The following is a 24,676-nucleotide window of genomic DNA, read 5'->3' as shown; positions in this document are numbered from 1 at the left end:
TGATTGCAAGAGGAAAAATTTTTTACTAAATGCCTATTAATGTTTGAATTGGTACAGAATGTGTCAAGGCTATAAGTTCATGAAGTTAGGAAGTGCTTGCGGTTAAGAATGCTTAGTGGTATTTTCTTGGTTGGATGTCTTTTAACTCATAGTCCTTGGGCTTTTAAGCCTGTTAGGAAGCGATTCCATATGCAACGAATTCAGTTCTTTTTAAATGTCCATTCTTTAGTTCAAATCTGGTTAGAAGACAAAACTCTGGGATATTGAGGCACTGGGTAGGCAAGGCTTAGAGGTTGCTTCTAAAATGACAGCATATAACTTCTGAAACGTGTGAGTTAGGAAGTATGTAATAAAGGTGATGAAGGAGCTGATGAGTCGCAGTAGGAAGCTGTACTGCACAAGGCTGATGGGAAGTGCTGGGGCTGGGAAAACTGGCCAAAGTTGCTTTAATCTCATGAATATTTTGTGAAAATAAGATCTGAAGAGGAAATAAATCTCATTTGGGCATTACTTTACATTCTTAGCTGGCATGTCTGCGCACTACCTTTCAGCCATGCTTACACAAACCTGTGCAAAGGAAAACATTCAGTGAGGATTTTGTCATTTAATAGCATTTTTGCATAACCCTCTTGCAATTAATGTCAGCTGCTGTAGTGACTTTCCTCATGTCCCTTTAATGCTAGTCATTAGTGTTTCTGAATTTCCGGCTATAATAAAGATACTGTTGCTATCTGTATAGTGAGCACTTGACTAAGACAAGAGGTGGAGAAGCTGTGATTGGACAGAGGTTAGATTATGCTCCGCATCAAATCTTGTGGGGTAAACCTGCAAGACGTTTTAGGGTCTACTTTGGCTTTCAGTGTCACCGGATTGTTTGTGTCCATATAAACAGAGATACCCTGGTAAATTTGGTTTTTACAGTAATCTCTAGATTTTTGTGCTCTTCTGTCAATCTGTAGAGAATCTGAGTAATGGAGAGGTGTTTTATAAATTAAAAACCACCCAAGAGATTCTTTGATAAATTTGGCGATGTGTTTGAGCTTTACTGGATGCCAGAGACTGCCTGTGCATTAATCAGACATTATGTGTGGGACCTACCTGTTCGTTAAACCAGTGAGGAAGTGTAACCTTCTCAAAGTCAATATTATCCACTTTTAAGGTACTTGGCTTACTGTGTGGAGTAGTTGCTAAGTATTTTCTCTTTCTGTTGATAAGTAAACACTACCTGTGATGTTTGCTTACAAGGCTTTAAATAGTGACAGTATCATCCTGCCTAGGCAGGAGCAGCTGAAGTGTGTTAAAATGACAACAGGCAATTTGTAGTCAATACTTTCACTTTTGGACTGTGTTGATAGTGAAACCATCCCGTGGTACAGCCAGACAGCATGGTGCTGGGAAACCTTTGTGATGTAATATCAGTGAAGCTCCAGAGGTTGTTGGTGGAGTCCTTCCTCTTCTCTCATGAAGAGTGCTAGATGTGCTCTAGCAGTGCGCAAGATAGCTCTCCTCTCGCCTATCCTGCCTTGCGAATATGAAGATCATGCTGCTAATGCAGTGCTCCAGTCCTGCAAAAGGGACAACACAGTCTGGTTCCACTGTACAAGGGAGAATCAGGAACAATACTTGAGTGTGGGCTCAGCGTGTGTTTCTGTAATTTGTGCCTACTGATTTTTGTTGTTGTTTAGAATTGTGTGCCTTTAACATTGTGACACTATCGCAGGTTTGAGAGTCCTATCTGAGTGCTGGCACCCAGAGTGTGTTTGTGAGACTCTTTCTGTGAAAGTCACTGTCTTATACTTGGTCCTAGGTTGCTTTCTAAACCCTTCGCTGAAAAGCTTAGCTGTTTGAACAGGTGAAATACCAATTTGCTCCAGATCTAATCCTGGATAAATATTTAGGCAGTGCAGCATCAGGCACCCTTGACTTTTCTTGATCATTTCTTAGAACCAAATTTTGTATAGATTGGGCTATTCTAGTAAGCTTTTTTCCTGGTAGTAGGAACCTGACAAACTTTCAAAGTGATAACATTTGAATAACATGATTTTATGCATTCTTATCTACCAATTTCTTGCTTGCTACGCAAACCATAATTTAAATCATAATTTTTCTAGCATCTGTAATTGACTCTTGTACAAATATTTGTTTCAAAGCCTGCCTGAAATACTGCATACTTCAGTCAAAGTTGTTTATCATGTGGTACAAGATTCTCATTTTCTGGGAAGAAAATGCTGAGTCTGATTTAATGTGAACAACATGATTCATCCTACTTCATATAATTTTGCATGCTAGGTATTTTACTTGCTTAGTGCCTGATAGTTGTTAGAGGCAAATTGCTTCAGCAGAAAAATGTTTTTCCTCCCTTTGTTACAGCAGAGCTGCTATTTTTCAAGGAAACCATTCTTGACCAGACTACCTGTTATCAAGATGATAACCTTGCAGAGATGTTGTTCCATGAGATTGAAACTTCCTCTCTGCTTACACAAGATGTACATTTAAAAAGAACTATAAGCATACTTTAGTTTTTCCTCTTACAAAACCGTATTTAGGGATTTTTGGTAGTAAGAGAGAAAATCAGAAAAAGGAAAGGAAGTCCTGTTCTAGACGTGCGATAGCACAGACCTATTTTTCACTGAAATGGGAATGTGCAAGCAAAGCTACTTTGTCTTCTTGAAGGCTGAATGAGACATGCATTGTTTAGAAAAGGGAATGTCTAGTTGGGTAAGATGACATTCATTTTCAAATGAATTGGTATTGTAGTTTATTAATGCTTACCTCTGGATAAGACTGCCTGGTGTTACGGGGTGTTCCTTAGTTCTGACTGTGTCATATTCAGGGCAAGCGTCTGCACTTGGTGCTTTCCATTACACACATACTTGACGACTGTCTGATTCTTGACATTGTTCAAGAGACTTCTTATTCAGGATCTTTTTAAAAAGAAATGTTGATTGACAAACTTTTGAGCCCTACTGGAGAACTTCACACTGAGTTTTAATACACAAACATGCCGGTTTGGTGGCATAAGCAACAAATAAATCCCAGAATAGTTTTTCTGGACTTGACAAGTATGTTGCTAATGTCTTGTGACCTCAGATCGCAACATCAGAGGGCAGTCACTCTGTACAAGGCACTATATTTAGCATGTGCTACCTTCAGGCAAATATTGCACATATGGCAGAAGAGTCCAGTCTGTTTTGCTGTCTTGACTAGATGTAATGCTTGAGTTTTATACTCAACTGGAATGTATATGAAATTAAAGGATTTTTAAGGATTTAAGGGGTAAGTGTCAATGGCTGAATGATTCAGCCATGGCTTAAGCTTGGTGTGGGTTTTCTTATTGTTCTGAATTGAAATTTTTGTTGACTTTTCATGTGGTTTTGTTGGTTTTATTTTGCTGCTTAGTATATTCATTGCCTAAGATGATACCAGCTATGTGTTAGTTTCACGTAGGAAGAAGAAATGTCTAAAAGTGTATCTATCTTTGCTCATTGTAAACGAAAGTGAAGCTGGACCTTTGCCCTTTTTATTTAAACATACTGATAAGGATATTTTATAACAATAAAAGCTTGCAGTAGTTATTTTTACTTATTGGTTATGTAAGAAATGGAATTAGGTAAGTATGTCATCTACTATAGTGGTGCTCTTTGAGTGTGTAAAACACATGTAAAAGCCTGCTTTTACTCATGTAACTTAATTATTGTAAATTTACTATGATGCTAACAGATTTTCTGAGTTGCATATGTAAGGACAACTGATGCAGCTATCTAGCAGATTTTTAAAAGAACCTAATCAAATGCCTGTCTTTTACAGGAAAAACCTCTGATAGAGGTCCATTTCCATTGTATGGAAGAGATACGGGGTTACCAGGCTGTCAGGTAAGTATAGTGATGATTGAAAGCTAATGGAATAACCTGAACTAGAATTTAGTTTAGGCTACCTGAATGTGTCAGACTACCAAACATAATAAACAAGAATGTATTCCACAACCTGCAGAATAAAGTTTCTGGCCTCTCTGTGGTCAAATTGCCTTGCACTTAAATACATCTGCTTAGAGGAGATACTTTTGCTATGTATGAGTGGAACTGGTTCTGTAGCTCATGAGCATGAATTCCAATGGTATTAGTAAAAGGGAGATTGTTACTGATCTGAACATATTGAGCAATGTGCTCCAGGTGTGTCACATCTCTCCTACATATCATGATGAAATGAGTTTTCTTACCATTTGCAGTTATTTGTTCCTCTCTCTAAGTCTAGAAACAGAATTGCAGGCCAGTATTGACTGCACATCACAATTAGTCTGTGATACTCATATTTTTCACCTTTAGTTTGTAAAAAAAATTCCAGTAGTTGCCAAGTGTAGGTCCTTAGTTTATTGTTATTCCTAGTGGAGATAATGGGCATTTTTTAAGGAAGACAGTGTTACTAGGTTTTCAATTTTTAGCAATTGAGTTATCCAGTGTAATACTGTTTTATCTTGTAATTTAGATGATGTGTTTTTTAATTAAAGAAACTTTCTTCTTATGTCTTTAGATTTTCATTTTAGAGTGAAGATTTCTTCCGTGTTATTTCTAATGAGTCACATTAAGAGTACTCTGATCATTGTTTAAAAAGTCTGTTCTGAATGTACAGGAGATTCAAATGCTTAATGAACATTTGATTACATTCTGTATTTGTGGACAAAGATTTAAATCATTAATACTATATTTTTAATTCTAATAAATTAATTTATTGTGTTTGTTTTCTCAAAGAGGAATCTCTTAATTTTACTGTAAGTAGACTGTTTGCTTTGAACTGATATTTTCAGGAACATCTTTCTTCTTGAGGATAAAACTTAGCATATGAGTTTGACATCTTGGTTTTTAGTCTTTTAACTAGTAGTTTGGGAAGTGTGAACGGACAGCCCCATGTGGCAGTGCAGGCCTAACATTGCTTCCCCTGTTAAGAAAGGATCATTCTCACAGCCTTTACTACTTCTCTGCAACACAGATGTGAGGAACAAAGACCCATTTGTGGCCCATTTGTATTGGTGAGCTTTTGGTAAGACTCACAGAAAGCAGGATACCTCTTTAAGTTCAAGTTATGGGCTTCACGTTATTGCCAGTCTAGACAGTAAAACATTGTATTAATGTTATTATTATTGTTCAAATAACTTTGTAGTATATTTAAACATCATAACTTAAACTCGGCATTAGTTTGGAAGCAAATTAATTTCTACATTTCTCTTTCATTAGGTTAATGTTCTGTATTGCAAAATGAGTTTTTGTTAACTTTGCATAAAATTCTGTTTCGCTTTGCGGTAATGAGTGTAATTTCTGTTGTTTGGCTTCTCACTGAGGAGAATGCTTTTATATCTTCTAATTGTTTCTATCTAGTACCATTTAATATTAATCTTTTACATGTAGCTCTTTAAAAGCCAAAATCTCACACATATTTGTTTCTATTAACATCGCTTCTAATTCTCTTTATTCCTTTGATATGCTTCCTACTTATTCCTCACCCACAGTTTCTTATACATTTTCAGTAAATGGGAAAAATGTTATTGTAGGTAAATCTGGTTGGGTTTTTTTTGTTTTTGTTTTTTGTACTCAGGGTAATAGAAAATGAGCATAGAATTAACTTGCAGTTAAATTTTAATACAGTTTAGATTTATGTGGAAAGTTACAGTTTGTACCTTAATTTGGCAATATCAGTTAAATCTGACAGTGCTTGAAATAATTTGCTAACTTGAAATGGAGTGGGGGTTTTTATGTATTTTTCATAAATCCATAGCAATACCTGAAATACAGCTCAATGTAGCTACAATGCTTGGAAGCTATCATAGAGAAAAAGGTAGAAAGTGATCCTGAGAGATCATTTTGACAATCCAAATGGAGAATCAGCTGCATTGTCCCTCACGAATGCTCACACAGTCAGTTCTTAAAAACCTCTAGAGATGAAGGAGACTGCATGGCCACACTGGCTTTTGTTTTCCTTGAACATACTTACTCTTGAAAAGTTTCCCTGATGCCGTATCTAAATATCATTGAAATGAAGGCATCTAACTCTTGTCTTGCAGGCAGTGGACACAGAGAAGAATCTGTGCTTTTTAAGTCTGTAGAGGCTGGAAATCTGCTAGATGATTAAGATGATACACGGTCTTTAGAAAAGATAAGAGTTAAACAGAGTTAATTTTTACATTGGTGTGTATGATGAGGTATATATTTAGTAGCAGATACGTATCAGGGTCTATCTCATATTGAAGTTTTCCAGTAGGTTCACAACCCTAGAGAATTCCAGTGTTTCGAACTAGGTAAAGTACATCATCTAAGGCTTTACCATTATGGCAAAAAGACATTTCCTGGATCTTTCTGACAATACTGTTGGTTTTTTCTGCCATATGGAATTTGTCCTTTTCATTAAAAAAAGAAAAAATCCAGTCTTTGATATTTGTCCTGACTGGTCATGGTCTAAAATTTTCCAGTGCCTTATGGTAATGCTGGCCAGCTTGTCATTCCTCAGCCTATATTTTTCAGTTTACAGGTTCCATATGCAAAAATGTATTTACTTTTTAACGTATTGCTTCTACCTTCTCTGAATTTGTCAATGCAGTTTTGAATTCCAGGCTTGCAATGCATTTGTAGATCCTTCTGGGTTGCTTTGTGAATTTAGTAAATGTGGTCTTCATTTTTCATCCAAGTTACTAATTAAGAGGTGGAATGATGCCCAAAACAGACGCCTGCAAATTCTCAGTTAATACATTCACCCAGTGTTGATCATGAACTTTTAGTTACTAGTTTTTAAATAGCTATGCTCTGTATTCAGCAGTAGTTTTAGTTGTCCTTGGTTCCTTAATTCACCTGTGAAATGTGAAAGTAGTAAAAGCCTTATTAAAGCACCTATTATGCTGAGAAGGGAGTGAATTGGTTTTACAGAGTTTACTCCAGCTGAATCTGTGTAACTTCTTTGTTATCTTCTGGCATTTTCAGTCTATTTTTTCTGGTATATTCTTCCAAAAAAAAAAAGTAATTTAAATGGTGAGGATTTGCAAGTCACTGTATTTGTTCCTACTTGTGAAACAAACCAACCAATCCCATTCTTTTTTAGTCTCTACACTCTCTCAGAACCATGAGTTTTCAAAGGCAGTGGCTAAGGTTTCTGAAATTGCAAGAATGGCAAGAGACAGTCTTCTGGGTGTCTTATAGGGTACAGCTGAATCGAAAATACCTAACTTCTCCAAACACTTTCTAACCTGTTCTTCTCTTACCAAAGTTCTTTCCATATGTCACTGGTGTAAATGGTATTAATAACCTGGTGTGGATGTGTGATGAGACTTCAGAAACTGAATGCATGACTCCCATTTCCAGTATCATCAAAAGGGCACCCAGCTGTCACTGAACATTGCTTTGACAGGTCTGAGCTTGAAGAAAGCCAGGAATCTGCACTATTTTCAAAGTGAAATTGAGATAAATGTGCAGTACATGTGTAGCTGTTAGACTAATTCTTCTAATTGTTTCTGTGGGCAGTCACAGAAGCTAACTTTATCCCCATGAGCCTGTAAGTGCCCTGGCTAATTGGTGGAGAGAGGCGGGGGATGGTCCTTTCACCTAACAGTGCCTGCTCTCATCTGCCTGGCAAAGTCTGTCTCTCCCCAGTAGCATCACTAGGCTGAAGATAGTAAATTATTTGTGACTGTCCCCTTGTTCTGTTTTAATTCTAAACAATCATGCATGAAAAACAGACATTATGGATTTTTTGACATGTTGAGATAACACATTTACCCTCCCTTCATATAATAATTTCAAGTCCACGTACTATCCCATGTGCAAGAAAGGAGAAAAATCAAGTGCTAAATGTAGTAGATGTTAAGTGAGAACTGAAGAGGCATTCATCAGGTTTTGTTTAAAGTGTAACCTTTCTATAATAAGACAAATCTTAATTTGTTTTATTTTTCTCTCTAATTTGTTCACTCTATATGATGATGGGACACTTTAAATGTTATAAAACACACTTAGAAAAAAGCTTAATTGGTCATAAATCTAGAATACATGAATGCTGGAAGGAGCTATGAATTATATTTACTAAATACACCTCACTTTAGTCTATGTGAAATTACATATAAAATATTGCATAAGATATACTACTGTATAGCACATGATCTGTACGTATGCTATTACATATTTCATGCAGTATGAAATATACAGTACTACATAGAATGTGTATGAAGAATTGATAGGATACTGTGTATACTATATACATTTTATTTAGTAACGGCATTTGGATTTTAACTCATTGCTGCTGCTATTGCTCTAGAAGTTTTGTGCATATTGGTAATAAATAAGGCTGCTTCAGAATCTTTAGTTTTAGATGAAGAAGAAAAATCTGATAGAAAGCTGGCCCATCAATGTTTCCAATAAATACTGCTCCACTATTTTCCCTTCAATAGCCATCAACTCTGCTATTGCTGTGAAGCTAATGTGAGGTGACTCATTTAGCAGCAGATTATTGCATCATTGCAACATGATGTAAGGCACGTCAGGCATTATTAAATGAGCCTGAATTGTGCAGTATGACAGTAACGTTATGCACATTAGCACCATACTTAGTGCTGCTTATGGGAATATACTTCAAGTAAACATATTGAGATATAATTTCAGACGACTTTTCAGGATTTACCAGTTTCTTCTTTATCAGAAAAAAAAAAGTATGCTTCACTGGAATATTAAGAGAAATGTAGCCTTTGTACATCTTCAGAGCATGCTTTGTGTTTCATTACTTTCAGTGTATGCTGTAACTTAGGTAGTACCTTGGAGAAGAAATTAGCTGACTTTGCACTGATCGTTAAAGTACGTTGGTACAAACTCATCAGTCTTCTACCTTTCTATGATTCAACATAGAAACATTCTCATCTAGAGGTCAGTCAGAGAAAGCTAGATTTGTATATGCCTGACTTGTGCTGAAAAATATTACAGAATTTAATATTGTATAGTATTAAGCAACTGGAATTCATACTGCTGGCTTTTGAGCAAAAATGTGTGACCTTTGTTTATTGACTAAAGAACAACTTCACAATTTAATGTGGAATTTGAAAGGTTTGCATCTTGTTGTTTGCAAATTTAGCGATCTATTAAAGAATAAATTTGCAAGCATGAAAAACCGTGTCTATTAGCTGTTACATCCTCTGCAGACTAAAAAGCTTGTTTTATTTTTGTGCAAAAGAATTTTAAGTCGCTCTTTAACAAACACACTATAAGAACTCTGAAATAAACCCCAAAAATGCCTTTAGCACCAATTTCTTGGGCAATTTAACAGATGATCACTTTGGCAAAAGAAATGTTTGCAAGTGTATGTTGCTTTGCCTTTGCATAGTCAGTAATTTGCCTCTTTCAAATTTAAAAAGACTTTAAAGCAGTTTGAGCAGAATGCAAATCTAAAGAACAATCCTACATTGCTGGGGAAAATGGTATCTCGGAGCACACTCTCTGTAAGAGCTACCTCACAGGTTAAAGAAGTGTGATAAGAGTAGAACTCCAGAAATTTGGGTTGTCTAGAGAGAACATAAAAGCTTGCTTTTTTGCAGCTTTTTTGTGTACTGGTGAGGTGGTGAGGAATACACAAGCAAGAGTGAAAACAAGTATTCATGGTAGGATGTAGATACCAGCTTGCTGCATAGACAAAAAATTAATAAAATAGTACCATCCTAAATATATTTTTTAAACATTCATAAACCATAAGGGGTGTGCATAATATAATGGGGAAGATAACTGATTTTAAGTTTTAGTAAAGCATGAGGTGACATTAAACAGCTGGAAGAATAAGCATGCAGAGAAAAATGTGAATGTTAGGAGGTAAGAGTGTATAAAAAGGTATATGGGAAACAGAAATGAGATTTACTGACAAAAATAGAAAAGCAAAGAACAGTGCGAGACATGTAGTTTGAAATACATGTTTTGTAAGAACAAAAAACTCGGAAGTAGCGAGAGTGAGAGAAATGAGTGATTGTGAATAGTGGGATAGAGGAGTGTTTTAGTGGTGTCTGACAGCTGAGATGTTACCTGAAATGGGTAAGTCAGAAAAGAAAAAGCTATTTGTAGCACATGGCATTTTAAAAGATGGTTGTTCCTTAAAGCTTCCAAACAAGTCTGTCTTGATCTGCAGATATAGCCGCCAAAAAGCAGCATGGTGGCATGGCATGTGTCTGCAGTTGCTCCTAGGATGCTTTGCTGAGTTTTTAACAATTGATTGCTTTGATGCAAGGGCCATTGTACTAGACCACTACTACCATGCTTTGCTGTAGTATTACATGTCAAAGAATAGTGAGCACTAAATGTCTTGCTCGAAAATGGAAGAAGTAACGGACAGCTGTGAGGAACAGGTACATTAGGTGTTTCTTGTAGGGCCAGTAGTTTCTTCGTGGGTAACCTGATGTATGCTGAAGGCTGCATACGCCAGCCCTCTCACACACATTTGGAGTTCTGCAGTCTTCATTCCTTCCTGTAGGAATTCTGTTCATATCCTGAAACTTTTATTACTTATCTCTAAGACTTCTATCCCTGCTTGGCTTCCTTGAGAGAAATAATTAGACAGTTATTCTGTGTTGAGGATGTGCCATCTGCTCCGATGATATTGCAGTGTTACTGAAAAGATTTTTAAGAGGGGGGCAATTAATGAAAGAGTTTAAATTGATAGAGAAATGTAAATAGCTTGTCTTGGGAATAATTGGATGCAAAGAGGCAAATTTAGACCACAGCTAGGTGGCAGACAGTAGAGGAAGTAATATTGCGGCAAAAGGGATGCTAGAGTGGGGATAAAACCCAACCAACCAACACCCAAAACAAACCCCAAACAAACAAACAAAACTGTCCCCAAAAAACCAAACCAAGCAAAAAAAACCCAAACCAAACAAACAAAACACCAAGAAAACCCCCACACCACCAACAAAACAAACAACTGCAATACCCCCCCATATGGTCTGCATAGCAAGGAAAAGCTATGCACACTTTAAATGTGCTAATTATTAAAAATTATAGGTGCTATTGATGGCTACAATTTTGTAGTTAAAAAAAAATTAGATGATGCTTTAGATGGGTCTTTCCAGTGAGGCAGAAAAATAAAGCATATTCTGGACATATTCTGGCCTCAGAAAAGACTACAGTCAGTAGGCACCAGTTGCTTTTCTTCCTTCCTCACAGTTTTAGAAATAGTACAGAGAACATAATGTCTACTTAAATCCAGGTAATACTGAGTTATGGAAATATGAAAAAAATTAAGGCTTGTACATGGGCGGGGGTTTTAATACCAGTATAACTTTAAAGCTGACAAACTGATCTTATTTTGTAAATTTTCTCTTTTTAATCTCCTCTTCTTTGACATCTTTGATATCAGGTGTCTCCCCAAAGCAGATTTTTACAGCTGAGCTATCAATCTCTAAGAAATGTGTCTTCTGAAGGAAAGGCTGACACAATGTTAACTGAAGCAGTGACTCTGGATTCTGCCAGCTGATACCATCTTAAAAGGCTGGAATAGGGAGAGGGATATATAGTTTCAGGGCAGATGGAATGTCCACACTTGAGTTTATTTTGCTTCATTTTAGTCCTCAAGTAAAATCAAGCAATATTAACTTTCTCCTGATTATGATTTATTAGAAGTGAATTACTTATTGTGCTACTGGGAGAATAATCTCCTGTCTCTCAGCAGATAAGGAGCCTGCAGAATCTTTTTAGAAAGTAAAACTGGACTGGGCACAGGCAAGATGTCTTCTTCCAGAGCTGGAGGTGACCACCTGAAGTTAATCAGGGAAGACATCCCCCCGGAATGGAGTGGGTAGCAGGTGTTAGGAATTAGTTATACTTGGGGGAGGGATGCTATTTATAAAAGGGAGCAGTTCTGCAAGGAATCATTTTGAATGTCTTAAGCAGACAAACTGTTACTTGTCTTTGCCCTTCACTTTCTCACGCTATTTAGGGTTGGCAAATTTTCTGCCGCCTTTTAATGTTTGATTGTATTTAAGGTAATGAATATCCTGTAGATCAATATATATATAGTATCTTGCACATCCTTGCATAAGGAAGAAAAAAAGCATGTTATACCATGGAGTGCAGATACAATTTGTTCAGCCAGTTACTATTTGTCTCCAGCTAATCTTACTGCCTCAGAGCTGGGTGCTTCCCAATTAAAAATTTATGGTACTATTTGAGAATGGAGAAAAGATTAGCTCAGTTCTCCCAGCCAAACCTGTCAGTCTGAATGAGCTGGTTTGCCCTTTGGATTTTCTTAATGTTTATTCTTTTTGTCTGTGACTACTCTGGTATGTTGGGCTCCCATTTACCTTCCTTTCTTCACAGAGAGATAAAGTCCCTTCCCAAACTTTGCATCTGCACAGATGACTGCTTTAGAGATGAATACAGGCCTTGAGCAGAACTGGGAAAGGGGAAATAAGTGTTGTAAGCAACCTATTACTTAGCATTTGCTGTCTTATATGGGCTAGGAGAGACTGCAGCTTGACTGAATATTGATGGTTGGAAAGAAGCACAAGACAGATTTGCCATTTTGATTCCTTTTCCATGGAACTAAATCATCCAACTTGCATTGGTTTTAGTTGTGCTGTGGCATGCTTTTTGAGATGATAGTGCTCCTGATAGCACAGATTTCTAAAGAGCAGGGAGAGAAGGGTAACATTTTTTTAAGGAGAGGGGATTGTACCCAAAGATACTTACTGGGCTTGTCTGTTTATTAGCACCCTAGTACTGGGCATAGATTTCTCTTGATCATATGTGAAAACATATGGACCCTCCATGTTAAGCCCTAACAATTATCTGGTTGCTATGTTAATGATAGTTTTTGAACTCTCATTATGTTATGCATTTTCCAACTTCGTGCTTAGAGCAAGTGAGGTTTTTCTCTTGTGTGGGAGAGGAGGTGCACAGCTTCCATACTACGTACATGAAGCATTCTACTAATGGTCTGAAATATTTTGAAGTAATTTTGCTGAAGATGCAGAGGGAGAAACAGATGTAAGGATAGTTTGGGCTTTATAATATCCTTTATAGTCTGGCTTCTGTAAATAAGAAAAAAAATCTTTTATTATAATGTTGACTTCTCATACTCATATCTGGTAATCATAGAGAAGAGCAGCAAGGCTGGTACAAAAAAAATTTAAAAGTAGATGAATAACCCCTCAGCTGCTTCTTTTCTGACATTTTGCAGTTCTCTACAAACCTTCTGCTTTTGTATAATCACAGTAAGGAAGCTGTTCAAATTACTGTTTTCATAATGCAGCAAAAAGATTCAAAGGCAAAGGGAGGGGAGCCTGACCTGTAATCACAATGCTTAGTAATGCCTTCCTAGAATTCAGTCAGCAACGCAAAAATACCTTGCCCGGGGGGATGAGCGAAGACAAGCTGAGCCAGCATAACCTCGGGGATTGGACACCAACATCAGCAGGGTGCCGCTTTGAGAAGCGTAAAACAGAATTTGTACTCCTGCCAATATGCGGTATCGGTGCAGGGAGGCCACTGCTGCAAAAGAGAAGGAAGGGCCTCATTCAAATATCTGTATTAATCTGGTGCTTTCAAGCCACCTAGATACAGAAGGAATACAAAACGTTTCTTTGCTTTTATGTTTAGTCTTTACTCCTCTCACTGCTTAAAAAAATCCACGGAATTCTGAATAAGCTTCTTCCTTCCCTGTGCTCAGTTTCAGTATATTTATAGATTGGCAGAATTTTGCTTAGGTAAACACATTGAATAAGCACCTCATGGTGATCCGGAAAAGCTTTGGTGTAGAAAGAGAATATATTGATACCTTGATACTTTTCAGTGTTAGCATTAATTGGGAAGACAGTAAAACTAAACGTCTGTTATTTTGTTTATGATGTTGCATCACTTCAGTATTTAGTACCCTAGGTAGCAGGTTTTTACTCCAGTGAGCTAGATTAGCCTGATTACACTGGCAGGATGCAGTTGATGGATGACTGTCATTATCTTCTCAAACCTGCATGATACTTTAGGTATAGGAGATGATAATTAAATTTTCAAGAGACTACATTGAGATTATAAGATCTGAGTATTTTTTTTTTTTAGATGAGGAATATGTTTGCAATTATCAGCATGTTGTTAGAGGATCCTCTCCTGAGATGTTTTATTAGCAACCCCTGATTTCCTTTAAATTGATCAAGAAAAAATGCTCAAGTTATCATATAACACTTTAGATGTTGTTGTTTTTTAATTCTGATATTTTCCTCTGCCTGAAACAGACCAAAAATGTATCTGATCAAATCTATTGGTAATGGCTTGAAGATGTACAGGTTAGCACAATATATTTAATGAAACCTTGTTTGAGACAAAACACTAGAGAGGATCATAATTAATGCCTCATTTTCTGCCAGTTGCTATTGATTACTCATTCAGGGTCCCTTTGTTCTCAAAATGGTAACACTGTATTTCACATTACTATTTGATGATATTCTCAGGATGAGATTCTTTAACAACATGCTGATAATTGCAAACATATCTCTAGAATTTAAATTTAAAATGAATTTACATCATATGTCAGTGTTTTTCCAAATTCAGCTCCTATTTTGGAGTGCATATTCATTACAGTTTCCAAAGATTGGAGACTTGAGTAAAGTGAAATTCAACACTTTGTATCTTGGTTATATTTTTGGCTTAAACCACATGATGTGGAACTGAGGTGAATGGTCTCTTTTTCAGCTCAAACCTCTGTACTATTAAGTATCTCAGAGAGCAATTATTCGTTAATGTTTTGTTTTTGTGCTAGGTTTTCCTGTGGAATCACAGTAACAACACAACTTAGTTGGGGGATTTTGCAAGTTTAGCAGAGTTTGACTTCTCAGTTTTGTTATGTTTTCTTAATCTAGCTCATGCAAATTGTCAGGTTTATCTGTAAGGCAAGATGTGAAATAAAGACACGTTATATACATGCTTCAGGTCATCCAAATGGCTCACTTGAATAAAAGGACATGTATGTGAAACTTTTGCTCTACTCAGTGCAGCAGCTCAAGTTTACAGAAAGGCAAGGAATGAACTTACGATCTGCTCTATAAAATCCTGAGAAATAGAGATTGAGAGTGTTTGGTTGCTTTGCCTGTACAAAACAACGGATCTAAGCTCCCAATTTTTAACTAGACACTTCAGTACTTAAGAATTTTGTTATTTTTTTTAAACTTTGGGCAGTTTTCCTGCCTCGGGAAGTCGGGGCAGCCTGGCTACTTGGCCTCGAGCATCAACTTTCTGAAAAGAAAGCTAATGCAAAAAACCTAGGAAAAATAAAATCTATTTGAGTAGTTTATTGGAGGGGAGGGTCAAGGTGTAAGTTTGCAGTCAGTAAGTTGCAGCCCTCATTTCACTGCCAAAGCAGCCTGCCTTATTATGCCAGCACAATGGCCCTGTCATAATCAGTTGCATATAATGGGCAGTGCTTTTATTCTCAACCATATTATTCTTTTCATAGAAAATAATGAATAATGTAAAGGCACATGGTTATATTTGGATGAAAATATTGCATAGGCTGGCTATGAACATGAACAAGATTTAGACCAAGCAGCACATGGCTAACTGCCTATAACAAATACATTTTTTGAAAAGGTAAAAGCTTATATATGGTAGTGTAGTGTATGGAGTGTGTTAGTTAAAAAATGTTTGTGTGTTTGGCAGGTTAGCTTGGTTTTCCCAGCTACATATAGCCTGAATGCTGGAGAGCTGCAGGGAATATTGCATAAGGACATGTGCGGGCCTTTACATGTTCTCATTTCTCTTTTTATATCAAAGTAAGAAAAAAAAAGTAATCAAAGATGTGTTTACCAACATGTTAGAATCCTGCTGGCTGGTGTCTTAGAAGTTCACTCAAGGTAGAGCAGTATTTTGGCATCAAGTAGAATCTTTTGGATTCTAAAGATTCATAGAGTTGGGCTGGGGAAAAGGAAACACCCGAAGTAGTCAAACTCTTTTTTTCCTTTTTACTTTTATGCTCAAATTCTTTGGGAAAATAAATCTAAAAACCATTCTAAAATATGTTGAGTAAGGAGCTTTTTTTATCTCAGGCATACATACCATTTTCATATAAGCATATGGTTGATTAGCTTGTTAGTTTGAATGGAAGCTAACTTTGCGTGCACGTTAAGTGCAGCTGCAATACAAAGTGACTTGTTTTCTGCGACAAAGGTGCATAAATACCTCATATGTAGATGTGATTCTTTTCCCCGTGCCTCCTCACCCTTGCAGTGTTTGAACAGATGACGCCCCTGCATTTTATTTTTATGAGAATACTTCTTAGGGAAAGGACACCTCTAAAGCATTTGTTTAGATAGTGACCCTTGTAAAAGCCTTTATTTTTTGGGTTCGGTCGTGCCATTTCCCTGGAGGCTGTCAGAACTTCTTTTTGGTTTTGCTGAGAGGGATAAATTTGAAAAGTAAAGCAGTCATGTTTACCTCTTTCTCTCCTCTCTTTGGAATCAGGGCTTCAGGGCTTGTGTTTTTTGGTGATGGTAATAAAAGCCTTTTTTATTTTGTTTCCTTTTTTTTTTAAGATTGGTTATTGAACACACATTCTTTAGGGAAAATACTGCTTTAAATAAATTCTTGTTTGTCTCGAGGCTGACAATATGCTTTATAGAATCAAAGAGGCATATTTTAAGGGTTATGCCTTTTTATTTATAATGGTAATGCACACAGGACTCGGCAGTGTTCAGGAGAATAACCAGTCATTGATTATTCTTTAGTAATTGGATCCGTGCTTGGCAGATGAGGTTCGGAGTGAGCATGAACATTCTCTGTGGAGAATGCTGCAAACTATGTATGTAAGCGATCCGCCTCTGTGCAGGGACCTCGGGCACTTAGTCAGGAGGAGCTTGGTGCTGATAATACAAAGCTTTTTTGCTATCCTCAGTGGTATTTTTGTATTCCCTTCTTTATCAGATGCCCTTAGGAAAGGATCAGTCCTAATCAATATCGCTTCTCAATTGGTTCAAACAGGCAGAAAAATCAATGAGCCGAACTAATGACATCTATTTTTATTTTCTTTTGGAAGACTGAGGAACAATTATAAAATTTTAAACAGATGCTTCATTTGATTGTGGGATGGTAGAAGAGGGTTGTGGGTTTGGTGTGTTCCCCTCCCCCCCCCCTTTTTTTAATATATATATAAAAAATTCTTACCCAAACACAATATAGATCAGGAAACTTCTTTAGAGTGTGTGACATAGCTTGAGATTTCCTGCATATGTATTGTATTACTTACACACTAACTTCATGTTGTTGTAGCCATGCTGGTTTGAAATTCAGGGTCTGATAAAAATGTCAACAACTGGAATGCTTAGGACAAAAGCCAGAGTGGCAAATGTCATGAGGTAAAGTTTGGAGGTCAAGTCTGGAAAAGATACAGACCCATGCCTTTTGGAGGGGCTTGGCAGAAGTGAATTTGGGTTGGTTTGGATTTTTTGTTTTTTTGTTTCATCTTCCTCCCCTACCCCCCCCATGAACAGAGGAACCAAGAACCCTCACACCCCCCTTTTTTTTTTGTTGGAGGTGTCTGTATGGATCCCATTGCATTTCCAAAATCCCTGCCCAACGATCAGGAGATGCTGGGGGGAGCAGGGAGGTTTGTCTTTAATGTGAATGGGACATAGTTCCTAATTGTGTTTGGCAGCTGCTCTGAGCGAGCAGGGCTGAACTAGGTGACCTCCAGAGGTCCCTGCCAGCCTCAGCGGTTCTGGGATGCTGTGAGTGGGACCTTGCTTCAGCTACTTGACATGACAACTCTCACAGTACTTCCTCCCCTTCCCCATGGGCTATGTAAAGTAGTTTTGCTTCAGACTTAGGTATTCTTGGGCTGAAGGTCAAGTTGTGGGCTAAGTGCAGGACTGGTTTCATTTCTTTCTTTGGACAGTGTTTTGGAGGAACTGCTTTTCACAAAACGCTGCCCAGGTTTCCTGCAGTGTTCACCACTAAAGCACTAATGATTGTTTAGAATAGCATCTTTGCTAAATTCAGGCTCGTACGACGTAAGCCGGATATTCTGATAATCATAATGTTTTCTGCAAAACAATAAACTCTTAACCGTCAAAGGCAAAAATAGCAGATCTTGAAACAGTCTGCAAGCAGATTCCACCTCCACACACCCCATATTTTCTGTGTACTTTGTTTAAAGATCACTTCATTCCTTATAAGGGTATTTAATTTCAATATGAGTTTCATATTAACAATTCTGATTTAAAGACTGTCTTATTGTAAGAGTAAGAATGAAGAAACGGAGTTGAGGGGCAACTGTATGCCTTACCATTTTTAGTCATTGTTAACTTTGTTCTTCAAACTGTGTGAGAGATTTGTAAGAAATAGTTAACACTTCTGAGCCCTCCTTTAGTTTGTAATGGGGTGAGTCACATCCCAGTCTTTTCAATTAAAATACCAGATTTTCATGCTCAAATGAGTCATCAGAGAAGTAAAAGATAGACATTTCAGGAGTGGTGTGATGCAAAGCCACTTATCTGGAAAAACGCACTTGAGGTTATAGCTTTTTCTTTTTTTTATGGGGTCTGTAATTTTATATGAACTCAGGATTTTCTGCTAATCCCAGTGCATTGCAGATGAGAAGGGATTTAGTACCTTGCTGAAAGCCATGTGAGTTAGCCTCACCTTTCACAAGTCATCACACCACAAGAATCAGCTTGAATGATAGAATGTAATCCAAAAAATACATTTGTTTATGAATGAGAGTATTCAGGCCTTGGAAGGAAAGGTGAGGAGAGCCAGGAGCAATAGCCTCTGTGTGTATCCCAGTGGGCTGCTGTACCCCTAGAAGGCAGCAGCTAGAGCAGTTCCTGCCACGATCCAGTCTGAACTGTGCTTGCCTGGGACCTGCAGGCACATGGACTTTGTCGTTGAGAGCAGCTTGAGGGGAGGAAGAAACTTGGCTTGGGAGCGGTGGGGCTGAAGGAGAAACTTTAAGTAGTGGCACCTCAAGTTCGTTTTGGTATAGAAGTTAAACTAGTGAGCGGTTTGTGTCTTAGCGTCACCTGATGATTGCAGGACAAAAGTGTGACTGTTGTCCTGCCATCTGACAGGGAAGACTGCACTACATAATGACCAAGTTTGAAGAAATCAAACTGAAGGCCACCATGGAACCTCAATTCTGCAGATTATTAAAATTAATAATCTGATTTTGCAGATACTAAAAGCGAAGTGGTTTTAGCTATGTGTACCACAGACTGAATGTTGCTCTATGAGGAAAGCTGTATGCAACAGCCAGGAGGGAAGCGGTGGTGAATGCCCTCTCACTGCCTGGGGGCATTGTTTTCTGTACGAAATTCTATGGGTTTTGCTTCAAGTTTGGGGATTTTCAGACTATGGGAAGACTAAGCATAGTATCAACCATGGTAAAACTATGTTCTCATAAATCACCGACATTCATTTCAGTTTCACAGAAGAAACCCAAATAACATGAGGCCAAACTATATAATGCACTTGTTAAGTATTTAGAATGTTTTTGTATTTATTGCAAGAAAAGGAAACAAAAAGGGTAGGGTTCAACTACGTTGGTGGCTTGAAGTTTTTAAAATGTCATAATTTTTTATATTCTGTGCATTAATCTTACCTCATTTGTCTGTGGGTATTTTTGGGTGTTGTTTTTGTTTTGTTTGTTTTTACAGTTATTCCACGTTTTTATGAATGTAATACAAGTGGATTTCTAAGTATGTGCTAAAGCCTAATGTCACAACATAAACTTTTAGCAGTTTTTATCAATTATGTTTATATTGTGTAATAGAAGAGGTGTTACATGTCAAACTAAAAGTATTATGATATTTGTTCAGAATTTAAGTCTGAACTGATTCTTTCGGATGTTCTAAACTGAAATGGTTATGATTTTATGGAGGCTCGCAGCCAAGCTTGCTCTGCCTTTCTGAATTATGCTTTTAGTATATTCTCTGAATTTCAAAAAGTAAACTTTTCTCATTTTGAACCACCAGACCTTCACTGAAAGCCCAGTAAATTTCTATAAATGCTGAGAGCAGTATGTGTGGTTAATAGTTTGTCAGCCTGGTATAATAGCAGCTGAGTTATTATAGAGCTTAATTTTACTTATCTCTCTATATTTTGCAGTCTAGTCTGCTTCGGTCAGATATGGGGCTTGGAAGTCCAGGTCAGCTGTCATCCTCGGGAAAACCTGGAGCGCCCTACTATCCATTTTCTGGCACAAATCAGCGCCGAAGACCACTTCATGACTCACCAGCTCTTGGTGAGTAATACAGACAGTTTTTAAACTTCTTTTCCTGATGCATTTCTGCAGACCTTATTGTTTTCTTTGACAGTTCATTTTATGTACTGGAGATTGCTCTGTACTGAGCAATTCAAATTACAGCGAACTGCTATAAAAGAGATAAACTGGAATTATTAGCATTTTCTTTGATACGCTAGTTTGGATTCAACACTGGTCAGTATTGCGTATAAAACAAACAAGAAACTCCAATAAACCCCTTAATTGCAAAAGCAATAATGACAGATGGATAGGAGCTGATGACCAGCTGAGTGCCCTTAACCCATGCCATCATTAACTTCTGGAAATGCCTGACCTTGAGGTCATTACCATTATTTAGTAGGGGAAAGACACAAAGGGGAAACAATTATCCTTTTATATGCTAAAAGTAACTTTATTCAGGGCAATATATAGTTCATTGAAATTGGTTCAACATGCCTTTAAAGTTCTTAGCAATAGGAAACTAGTAGTTCATCCTAAAATCAAGCTACCTTGCAAAATATACAGGCAGGAACTTGCTTAAATATTATTATAATCCTGTAACAGTATTAGTATTTTATTCTGGAGATACTTAGAGATAAACAGAATTTTTATACTCTGTCATAGTTAGTTGCAATGTTTCATAGCTCTAAAGACTTTGTGTTGAATTAGGGAATCAAGAAGGAACCAGCTGTTCTATCATTTCTGCTGTGAGAGTATTGTGAATAATTGGGTGTGCAAGTTTTAAAACATTCTTTTTGGTAAAAGAAGAAAGACTGTAACCTGATATTCTAGTTTAAAAGCTACCATATTTCAATGTTAGCATGTTATGTCATTAGAATTAGTCAAGTTATATGTTTGGGTTTTTAATGCTCCTGATTCTGTATAGCACTTCTATTCCATAATCAAATCTTGTTTGTTGAAACCACGTAACTTAAACCATATTTACTCAAAATAAGATTTCATCAAATGCAAATTGTTTCCTGAAGTAATTTTAGTATTAATTAGAACTGCAAACTCCTCGGGCATTAAAAAAGCCCTGAACATATTTGACATTTGTTTTTCAAATCTTTTAATTATAAAAAAATATTACTTTGGAACTCTACCTATATATATATATGTGTGTGTGTGTGTGTGTTTTAAAATACCTATTTTGTGTAACTCTTTAACCTGTTGTCAAGACAACCACCGTTTAATCTGGGGTTGTCTATCTTCACAGATATTTTTGTAAGTATTCATGTTCCTCAGAACATGAGAATCAAAGGCAGCAGTTCTTCAGATCTGTTTCAGAAAAGGAACAGTCTGAGGGAAGCGAAGTGAAATTGTTTGCTGCTTGGAACGGTGTCTGAACTTTAATAGAAAAGAGTTGGGTGGTGGGATAATTTTGATGATGTTTTAGCCCCCGTTGGATCGGTTTTAGTGAGAATCTATTGTAATAGTAACCTGCTATGGTTTCAAGTAGCGGGGGCGATTCAAGTATTTGGGTGCTGGCTGGGCAGTGATAGCGACATGTGCAGAAAGGTTATGGTATGAATCACAGACGCATAGAATAGTTAGGGAGCAGTCACTGGGGGAGAGTCCTACACAAGATTGTCTGATTTCTGTTATTTACTTGAATATGTGATGAAGTTAATTTCTTGTGCAAACTATACAGAGTTCAATAAGTTGCAAATATTATGAATATAACAAAATGGAGCTAAGCACGGTGGTTTTGGAGTAGTACTATTTATTTTTTCCCTTGAAAGAGAAGCAGGGGGGTATAAACCTGTTCAAATTGGTAGCAGCGTGATACTCCTCTTCCTGTCATGGCTGAATCTGAAGGACTGTAAACCCAGGACATGGCAGGTGTTACAAATGTTGCTCCAGATATGTAGGAAAGAGCAAGCGCACTTTTATCTCAGGTCCTGTTTCCAACGGCTTGAGAAAGTATGTCTGAATTTTCAATTTATTTTTTTTTTAGAGGACTAGTTAGATGTTACTAGTTAGAAGTCCAATGATGTGGCCATTTTATCCCCAGGAAGGAGTTGCCTGACCAGGATTTTAACAGATCTCTTTAAACTTGCTTCTAAAGTTAATAGAAACGAACCAGTGGTTCATTCCAGGTGACACTTTTGAGTGCAGTGTAAATACCTCTTCCAGAAGTCCTTTTATTTTCATTTCAAACAAGCCCTGTGGGGAATGATCAGAGTAAAGATACCCAGCAGATATTCTCACCTTATCTCACCTTTATCTTGTCATATCGTGTAACAACGTTGTGATTAAATGTTCGGAATGAAAACAGAAAAGTAGGAATTTTGTATTTTAGCTGAAGACTCAATGGGTCAACTGTAGAACTGGTGATCTTGCCAGATACTAGTCTTCAGACCATCAGTTAACTTCTAATTTGCATGCATAGTGTTCAAATTTAATTTTATTAGCAGCTGATTAAACTGGTTCAGAGTCTTAATTTAGGTAGTGAAATTGCTAGGTACTTTTGTAATGCTATAATAATTATTGGTAGAAGGAAGGAGGTATCATACTTTTACTGTTACATACAAATTTGAGTTGTATTGCTTTACTATTTAAGAAAAGTGATTAGGTCATTAGATTTGCTGTTTATTTACAAACTTGGTATAGTCTAAAAGCTATGGAAAGTTACATCATGTTAGTATTTTTAGAGTATAAATCATACTTCAACATGTCATAAATTCTTTTTTGATAGTTCTGTCTCTGAAGTGCAAAAAGGGAAAGCATTTCTCTCGCTAATGAGTCCAAATCTAAACTTGTTTCTTAGCAAGTGTGAAAGGGCATCAGTGTAACCTTCGGAGTTGGTGTTCATCGTGAAAGTAATTGTTTAGCAAAAGCTTTATTTTAGAGAAGAACATTGGAATGTTACGTTCTTGTATTGATGCGAAAGCCAGATTTCATTGGCACAGAATAAAAAATGCATTACATTTGAAAATAAGAAATCTAGCGTGGAAAGACAAAACTGTATCATGTAGTTATTTGTTCTTTTTAATCTGTAACATAGATACCTGATGAAACGTTGTTTTTCTGTGTACAGATCCTCTACAGACAAAGAAAGTAAGAAAGGTGCCCCCTGGTTTGCCTTCTTCTGTAAGTACTGCATTATTTTTACTGATAGTAAACAAATCGTGCTCAAATGGCGCTCTCTTGACATGCACACGAATTACTTGACTTCAGCATTAGGAAGGCTCTCTGCCGGACGTGAACAGCTAGGCCAGGTAACTGGGAGTGGTTCTGAAGGACTAAATACACATTTGATGTGGAATTTTTAGATTTCATGGCAGTGATTTGTAGGTTGCTCATATGCTCCTACCCACTTGTCCCTGTCATTTGAATTCCTCTCTTGGGAAGAGAGCTGGGCCAGGAGCTGTCAAAGAAGATCTCCTGTACAGGTCTTTTGATGTTTAATTAGTCATTATGTTGCTGAACAGGAGGACAGACAGAGATTAATAGCTGAGAATCTTAGAAATTTACATTTGTAATAATCCCAGTGGAGCTGAAGACATTAAGATTCGGAGGACATGTACAGCTCAGCTTGCCTCAGTAGGACTGAGGTTATTAATATGCATAAATCACCGAGTCAGATGTTCATTGTGAAGCCCTGGTGGATTTTAAAGCCTTCATTAAGCCTTTCCTAACTTCAGCCTAGCATCAGGAAAGCTTTCAAGCAACTAGTTTGTTGATCCCTCTTTGCTTGAAAATTTATCCTTCGAGAATAAAGGGCTTTGATGAAAAAGGTTGGAAGGGTTTTGGTGGAAAAATCATTAATGGCTGTGATAATCTAATGCTATAGGGGTGTTTTGTGGTATTAAATATGCTTTATTCTTAAAAGGGAGAAAATTGTTTATAAATGAATCTGCATTTAAAAATCCACGTGAAGTGAAAAATCCCCGGTGAAGTGAAGGACGGAATTGTGTTTTCCCCTGCTCAGAACAAACAGGAGGGGAGGGGGAAGCTCCTGCCTTGCGGGGGTACATCTCTTTGTTGTGTAAATGGCTGTTGGGCTTTTATTTGGCAGTACTTAACACATGGGCGCAGGTGCACTTGGCTGAGTCATAACTCAAAGCCGGATAGGCTGAATGGAACATACTGCACGGGCAGCAGAGATACAGCGGAGCGGAATGCTCTGAGCTTTTCATTTTGTATTGAGGCTCAAGTACGGATGGTGTCTTCTAGCCCTTGCATCTTCCCTGTTCTCTCCTCCCTCTTTCCTTTCTCCCTCCCCCTGCTCACTATGATATATACAGAAAGAAGGATCTGAAATCCTATTTTAACCGTACTTCCAGATGGAGCTGAGATAGTCTAGATAGCCTGGGGCAGCTGTGCTCTGAACCTGCAGCCTACCTGGAAGCCAGGATTGCAGCTGCAGGCACTCTTAAAAGCTTTTGCTTGCATAAGCACTTGGGCCCCACTAGAGGCTGAATAGCTGCTTGATAAACAAAATGAACAC

At 37.4% G+C, this 24,676-nt stretch overlaps 1 protein-coding gene across 1 annotated transcript in view; it reads left to right on the top strand.

Annotated features, from left to right (window-relative positions):
- The window catches only part of LOC104413281 (transcription factor 12-like), a gene marked incomplete at its 3' end in the record, with an annotated part of 114,411 nt that extends 90,029 nt beyond the window's left edge, over nucleotides 1-24,382 (top strand). Inside the window, exons 5-8 of the mRNA XM_010024225.1 lie at nucleotides 3,808-3,872; nucleotides 20,088-20,223; nucleotides 23,264-23,316; nucleotides 24,245-24,382. Coding sequence (XP_010022527.1) covers nucleotides 3,808-3,872; nucleotides 20,088-20,223; nucleotides 23,264-23,316; nucleotides 24,245-24,382 — 392 coding nt within the window. The remainder of the gene's footprint in view (nucleotides 1-3,807; nucleotides 3,873-20,087; nucleotides 20,224-23,263; nucleotides 23,317-24,244) is intronic.
- Nucleotides 24,383-24,676: the final 294 nt, after the last annotated feature.

This window comes from Nestor notabilis, unplaced genomic scaffold (assembly GCF_000696875.1).
Source record: "Nestor notabilis isolate BGI_N333 unplaced genomic scaffold, ASM69687v1 scaffold22940, whole genome shotgun sequence".
In the NCBI taxonomy this organism is placed as follows: domain Eukaryota; kingdom Metazoa; phylum Chordata; class Aves; order Psittaciformes; family Psittacidae; genus Nestor; species Nestor notabilis.
This window is presented reverse-complemented; position numbering and strand designations above follow the sequence as displayed.